Raw genomic sequence first — 8,421 nt, forward strand, 5'->3', positions numbered from 1 at the left:
ATAGCGTTATTATTTTTCAATATAATTTCTAAAAACAAATAACTACACTTCGTTTGTCTTTATTTCCCATTTAAGTATCCCATATACTTAATTTTCTAAAACGTGAAATTTTAAAGAAATTAAACGACTAACTCCGTGTTATGTATTTTTACTGAAAAATGTATGGCTTCCCTTTCTCGTGAAATATAAATTATTCCTAACAGTTAGAGTGTACAGTATAAGCGAGTCATAATTGTATATAATTGCAATAATAGAATACCAACGTTATTATAAAGAAGAAAATGAAATAAGATGAAATAAAGACCCACGGGAAACAGTTTGAAAATAGCTAATTGAAGGTGAGTATCTTTTATCATATCAATTTAGCATGAAATTTTTATTCAAAGACACCGTAAATTTTTTGGTTGCATTTTATTCGATACAAAATATACTATTTTACCTTTATTTTATGCATTTGTGTGAAAATTGAGAGCGAGAAGTCATATGAACAGGATTTTCTTGGTTTTTTTTGGGGGGGGGGGGGGGTATAGATAAAAGTCAAATGTGTACATCTTTTCATGAAGTTAAAATACATTGAATTTCTCAATATAGATCGAGGTACAGTCATATTGAAATATGAATTACATAGTCAAATTTTAACATTTCTTATAGTTTTTACGTTTATGAACATGCTAATGAACAAACTGAAATAATGGAGTGTTCAATTGCCTTGGAAACTCTTTTCTTACTTTTTGGGAATATAATTCCTCATCGGACATTAAAATTTCATAAAAATCACAGCCACTTCCTTTCTTTGTTATACTATTTGATAGACAGCGTAAATTTTACCTCTTTACCTTCTATATTTTTTTATATCGCTATCTTATACCTCATTATAATATGCTAATACAACGCACTATCTGATTGGTTCTAGACAATATGTCACAGTTTTCTTTTAGTTATTTTATCTATGATACGTATCACTCATGGCAATAACTTTTCCTAATACTCATCTCTAATGAAAAATGTGTTTAAAAAATAAACATGAATTCTAGTTACTTGTAGTCTTATATTGTGTTAGAAAATAACAGGTTGCTTTTTGTTTACTTACAATGAATATGATTTTTATTTGATGAATAAATCTTCCCTACGATTAAAAATATATGATCGAGTTTAACCGACCGTGACATTCAAAGAGAGGTCTCTTGGACACATGTAGGACACAGTCGAGGTTGTTTTGTCAGAGGTGGTCAAGAAGCCTTTAGCCCCCCCCCCCTTTGAAATGGTAAAATATTGATAACTTAGCGAAATTAAACGATCAAAATTTATGTTCTCTCATAAGCGGTATTCCTGAAACTATCACTGTCTCTGCTAAAATGTTGAAGACATATTCTGCAAATATGTTTGATTGATAAATTAAAAAGAAAAGATTTTCAAAAAAAGAGATGAGGGTTCTTCTAGCCGAAATTTTAGACATTTTTATCATTACATTATTTATACATTCATAAATAACTTTATTTTATGCACAAGATGGATGTGAAAGTAATTAATGACGCATAATTAGATACGATAGACAATCCCTTGTTTCTACATTTCCAATTCTGTTGTGTTGGGAATGAACATTAGGAAGATGCACATACTTTCAACATAAGGAAAAATATATAGCAAATCGAACGCCTTTTTGTGTGCAGATCATGAAATGTCCTGAGCTCCACGGGTATTTGTTGTCCCGAGCGCATTAATCTTGACGCCCAAATTCTTACTTGGCTAGTGATACCTTTAGAAAACATGTGTATCTAGATGAAAGTTAACTCGGCAACATGCGCCATCCCATTCTTTAAGTTTTATTAGGTGATTACACCTCCTATACCCGATTTCGCGGATTCAACGATACCCTAATATCGAGTATTATATGCGATTTCACGGATAATACCCGATTTCGATAAATTCCTCCGACCTGTTTAATTTGATATGTGTTCTAAAGATGTAAAGCATACGGGTAATTCCTGATGCAATTGTTTCTGTAGGTAATGAAATCGCTTTCACAAACTGGTCTAAGAACAGCATTACACATCATAAAACATACTCACGGTCCGTCTTGTCTTTTAGGAACACCTCAATAAAGCGTTTTATTTTAAAAGAAAATTAAGAGGTTGAAAATAAATTATCTCTTCTTATCAATGGTTTCTGATGTTACGAACATTTGATCCTTGCGCACAGCTGATACAACATTCATTCATTATTATTATACCTCTATGACTTTGTTCTATATAAAAATATGACGAATAAACATGCTATTTTTCCCAAATAGCCCCTACCGTGAAAAAGTTTTTGTGCTATCTGTCAATGGTGAAATAGTCATCAAACTATTCAGCCGAAGCATTTTGTTTCCCTCGCTTTTCATCTCGGAAAACTTCTGATTTTATACCGATTGTGACGTATACATTGCATATTATGACGTAACAAAAGTAAAGTCAGCATCGGTATAATAAAACACCTATTTACGCACTATAAAGACAATAGCAAGTTTATCGTCACCCTCGGGAAAGAGTTTGCTGTCTTGGGGAACGATAAACTTGCTACTGTCCTCATGACCAGTACATAAGTGTATAATGTACGTTTGTCCGTCTTTATGATCGGGGAATACTGCTCTTGGGGTAGCTTAGTTGTCACATTGTCTCCTGAATAGCAATTATCGTATGAAATTATTAACTCTTTTTATATGAAGATGCCTTGTGAGACAGGAAATATGTAATATGTCTTCGGAATAGTCGTCAAAGGTTTATCTTAATAATGGAAGTAAATATAAACAAAGATCCGTGTCATAAAAATCATAAATCATTAACAACAATATCTTCAAACTTTAACTGGATATTTGAACATTATTCTATGAATTTAAAAATGCAAACTGTTATTTATTTTTTGCAGTTAGATATTCACAAATCGTTTCTCCTATTTAAACGACATCAAAAAAAAATTTGAGGGGGGAAAATGAAAATCCGCCAGTTTGAAACTACATTTTTACTTTAAACTCACAGCTGCACCATCAATCAGTTGTAGAATAGTCAGATGCATATCATTTGAACGACATAATAGAAAATTATAACAATTGGATGTCCGCAATTTTGAATCGCCATTTTAGCCTTTTTAACGTCATTTCATGAAGGCCGGCATGTTGTTCGGATTCAACATAATTGAAATAGGTTTTAAAAAAATAAACTGGACCAAATAATAAATGTTTGCCGTTAAAAAAATATCTCTAGTTTCTTCTTTAAAAATCAGGGCCAGACTATCAGGTCAATAAAATATAATGACTCATATGGACAAATTCAATGATGAAAGTGTTTGTTCAACTAGAAATAGGAAAATCCCGAGTCAAATTAGGATCCTTATATTTTTATGGTGTGGGTAAATGTATCAACTAAGTCACCATATATTTACATATTGACAAAGACTTTAATCCCTTGTATGCTGCATTTAATAATTTCTGAAGCATATTAAGTGATGTATATCAATGTTCGTAACCACTCAACATAGTGATGATATTATTTCACATCCGATGTAACAGCCAAGCAAATTTGTGAATGATGAAAAGGTAAGGTTTAGTATTGTAGTTTACATATTAAACGCACAGAAGGAAATATTATATATAAAAGGATAAATCGAGCACAGGAAACCACAGACACTTGTTTCTGTAATAATTTAACACACAGTATGATAATAACATGTTTTGATACTTTTGGTTTAAAAAAGTTATAAAAGAAACTAATCTTTGTGCAGGAAACAGAGGCTTTATCATGTCCTTGTAACAAAACCGGAAGGGATACAGTGCTTTGTGTTTGTGCATGTGTGTCGATGATTCAGTGTGATATATATAAAGTACATGGTTACTATTTTGAAAAAGAAATGGGACCTCAATCACGTTTTCGACACGAACCCAAATATTGCTTATATTTCCATTCTGCTACCGTGAAGTTTTATCCTGCAAACTATTTTTTCAATTGTCTTCCAAAACAAGCTTTTTTAAGCCGATTTAAGCACATCTCTGCAGTTGAAACGCCCTTGGGTAAACATTGCAACAAACATTTCGTCACTATGCTTTTATAACGTTAAGAATACATTAGGGCATAGTCTAAATAAAACTTTGATATATAAGGTTACCTCAAAGCAAGGGATAGTTGAAGGATATATAGGGGTCTGTATTCTACTTTTTGATTAAATGCTTGACTTTATGATTCCTTTCTTTCAATTAATTAAAATTTGTACCAGTGCAAATATATGTACTTCAAGATAATGAAAACACATTGTACTCTTTACTTTATTTTATTGCCACAATAAAGCCCTATGCATCCAACACTTGAACATTTTGTACAAGTTATACATGTACAGTAAAACACGTTAAGTACGAAAACGGATATAGCGAATTCATTTTTTAGTTTTTCAGTTTTTATGGATCCCCGGCAAAATTCTTAACAAATCTTTGTAAAATTTTACGGTTACAATGAACTCTGATATAACGAATTTACGGATCTAGCGAACTGATTTTGAGTCCCGTTGAGATTGAATATAATGAATTTTACATCTTTTATAACGAACTTTCAAAGATTTCAAAATTTGAATAATGGAACTGACTTTATTTTCTCTCAGCATTTGTATATAAAATTCAATTCATAATAAAACCTTAGTTATCGGAGGTATGTTTTGTAATATTTGCTTCCCTAACATATTTGATAGTAACACTGGAAAGAAAACATGCATACTGCGAATTCGCTATATATGAGTTATACCAATTCGTTATACGGATATAACGAATTACGGATATAGCGAATTAAATTCACCGGTCCCCAGGACTTCGCTATAACCGTGTTTTACTGTATATAGTTTGATTTATTTTCTTTTGAAGCTGCCTAAACAATTCCTCTAAACCTACACTCAGATGCTTTAATACATAGATCTATCAGAGATACAGAGAACTGTCTATTACACGTTTGAACCAGCAGATAGTAAGGAGTGATGAAATGTGATAAAAATCACTGACACTGATATGGCTTAATTTGAATATTTGAACATATGTAAAAGTTATGTGTTAAATAATAAAAATAAATGGAAGCTGAATATTTAAATTATGGTTTATTATTTTGTTTTGTGTAAATGAGTATCAATATATCTATCATGAATGAGAAATTATGTCCTTAATACTTTTGTTGTAATAATCAGAAAAATCTGATGTCCGGCATGTTGGTTCACTCAAATGAAAATCAAATGAAATAAAAATGGAAATCCAATGGACCCAAATGGAAATCCAAAGAACCCAAATCGAAATCAAATGGAACCAAATGAAATATTAAATAATTATGCATAACCGTATTTTCAAGTTGTTACTTCTTACGAATAAGTATAAAATAATAAAGAAAACTTTTCTATCGTCAACTTCATCCCACTTATAGTAGTAGCATACACTTCTCACAGGAATACTAGGATTATTTCTGCAAGTTGAGTCGATACGCAATATTTTGCTCTACATACGAACAATTTTAAAAGTAACTTGGTTACTTAGCAAGATCTTCTCGTTTTCTCAAACATGACATATGGACAGCACTGTAGGTAGGACCGTCAGCAGGGGTTGCTTCTTCATCCAAAACACACCCTGTGATGTTTTCAGAGGCCTGAGGTTGCTTTGCTGTTGGTTTTTAAATGTACGTTTGAACACGATTACTGTTCCATATCTTCATATTTCATTTGTATGCCTAGTACATAAATAAGAACTCTTAAACGATAATTACTGACAACTAGAGCAAAGCTCGTTGCAAAGCAACGAGAAGGTCTTCCGTCCTGTTTGACCGGAAGTAATTTTCATTTTTACAAAAATGAGTTATTACGTCCTAAAATTGTTTAAATCCTCTAAAGCTATTTTATTTAATGCAAAAATCAGCCATTTTTTGCTACTTCCGGTTTGACCGGAAGTGACGATGACGGAAGGAAAATTAATTTTTATGCTCCTAGTGACAGATGTTACCCAAAAACTTGTCAAGAATGGCAAAATATGCATTTTCCGACTACTTCCGGTTTGACGACCTCAATAGATTGAGCTTGACATATTGAACAACTTTGCTTCTTTGATGTATTACAAATTCTCAATACTTTTTGAGATATGAATGAAAAACTTTTGGCCCCTCTTGACCCTTAATTTTAGGGACCAGCCCTTTTTCCGAGATATCATTTGAAAGATCTTCTAATTCTGCACAAATTATGTTCTATATATCTTATCAAAATATTTTTAGTTTAGAAGATAAAAAAAAAGCAAAATATAAATAATTTTTGGCTTTTTTTAAGCGTTCTAATTTTTGACCCCTATATAGCGCCATTTTTAATAGAGAAATCGAAAAACAAAAACCGATGTGCACAACTTCAATCCTTCTATTATCTAAAATCAGTAGAATTTCTGCTCCAGCTTTAGCCGTCTCTGAGCCTTTGTCTGGAAACGAAAGCCTATAAATTTTCGTTTAAAGGGAAATAACTCTAAACCGGAAGTGACTTTTTGAAATTTTTGAAAGCATTCTGATAGAGTTTAGTAACTTCTAGTACCCCTGAAAATTTGAGCGAAATCAATTGAGAAATGAGTGAGATATGAGGCTTTAAAGTTGGCGTCTAGGAAGTAGAAGAAAAAAAAAGAATAATAATATTTACCAACAGAATCAGTAGAAGGTCTTCCGTTTGAAACGGAAACCTAATTATCTACTTATTAAGGGACTCTTTTAAAACCCAACTAAAGTACTTCCTTCTTCATAAACAGTACATATTGTGTCAACCATGGAAAGGGTGATATCCATTTCTCTACTTTGCAGTCTGTTATTAGTCGATGTTCTTGGACAATACTGTAAGTTTAAACCTCATTATTAAGGATTGTGCTATCAAAGGTAAATGTAGGTGGTTCAGTTTGTCCCCTTATCTATTGCAGATCTACGATTTGATTATGGTTTTCATAGAGATAGAGTGTACGGCTCCGGAGAAACATTAAGGTGCAGAGGGTATGATAGAAAATTCTACAGGCAAAACTCTACAGCAAAAATTATTATCGGACAAAACCTTGTTAATGGTACTCACATAGAACTGTCATCATGTCCAATGATTAGGAAGACAAGGTGTTCTGCAAAACTCGTGAATGGTGGATGTGGACGAGTAAATTTAACATGTTCGATTGTAAGAAATGAAACCGAAGAAAGGAAAATAACAAGAGAGGTCCTTATAGCTGGTAGGTGCTCGAAATAATTCTTAAAGATTGATTTTTAATTTGACTATGCATCAATTTTGGTATGCATCGCTCAATGTTAGAAATATATGGATGAAACTTTTTTTAATAAATAGATGAAGCATCAATTGAGTCTTTCTATATTCGCCATAAAGGAGTGAATAACGAAAATGCCACACAGTTTTTTCCGTCAGAAAGTTTGATAAAGGTGGTTTGCCGTGGTGATGTTTCAACATTTAATTATGAAGTTTTGGAGGTAAGAAATACCAACTTTTAAATCATTTTCATTAAATCTAAATAGCTTTGATAAATTACATATCTTTTAGTTTGTTAATAGATTTCATATACCGGGTTAGTATTACATTCTAAGAGAATGAGGTTCAAAGCAGGTATTGATAGAGGGAAGTTTTATTTTAAGTTGTAAGGGTTCTTTGATGGGTAAACCTTAGTTGATTCAAATAGCGTGTGTTGTGAGTAAATATTTTTGATTCATATTTGTACATTTTATTGAGGGTTTGTTAAATATTTCTGTCTTACTTCAGATTTTTTTAAAAATAGGTTAACACGTCAACGTTTTTTTTATTATTATTATAATTTCGATTAATTTTGGTTTATCTGATAAAATAGATACCAAACAAACTGAATTATAATTAAAAACGGCCAACAGCCAAACTTCACAATCAATATTAATTACATATTATAATGCAGTCAATGATAGGACAATGCTTGTAGATTTATGTTCCTTAGTCTCCTCCCAAACGACTGAACTTTTTTTGTTTGTTTATTTCTTAAAAGCATCTCCGGATCCTGGATGGAATCCAAGAACTTTTGTTGATGTTGTTTTTGTAGAACTTGACATTGACCTGGGCCTGGGGTAACGGGTTTCTCAAATTTAAGATCCGCCTTCAGTTCAAACAACAAGAATTTTCGATGAACACTGTAAAGTAAGCCAAACAGTGACGTCCTTCCTATCTTTGAAAGGGGAGCAGTTAGACACAGTAATAAGTTGCGAAACAGCGTATTCACATAGATATTTTTGGGACGAAGAATGCAGCGGAAATCTATAAGAATAAAAACAATACCAGGTACTTTAATTATGAATTCTTAGTTATGTAATGATTGTCTATCTATATTTAACATACTTTCTCCATTTGAATGGATTCTATTTATAAATAACACTTAAAGTTTGAATG

General features: G+C 32.0%; 1 protein-coding gene across 1 annotated transcript; it reads left to right on the plus strand.

The window, feature by feature from the left end:
* Positions 1 to 6,785: 6,785 nt before the first annotated feature.
* Positions 6,786 to 8,172, plus strand: LOC134260940 (uncharacterized; the record flags this gene model as incomplete). The annotated part of the gene is made up of 4 exons (XM_062743462.1): positions 6,786 to 6,856; positions 6,938 to 7,231; positions 7,345 to 7,484; positions 8,078 to 8,172. Coding segments are annotated over exons 1-4 (596 nt in total), but the record flags the coding sequence as incomplete, so codon positions are not given.
* Between the last annotated feature and the right edge of the window lie 249 nt (positions 8,173 to 8,421).

This window comes from Saccostrea cucullata, unplaced genomic scaffold (genome assembly GCF_032062105.1).
Source record: "Saccostrea cucullata isolate Sc308-1 unplaced genomic scaffold, CSIRO_AGI_Scuc_v1 ctg18822, whole genome shotgun sequence".
NCBI lineage: Eukaryota > Metazoa > Mollusca > Bivalvia > Ostreida > Ostreidae > Saccostrea > Saccostrea cuccullata.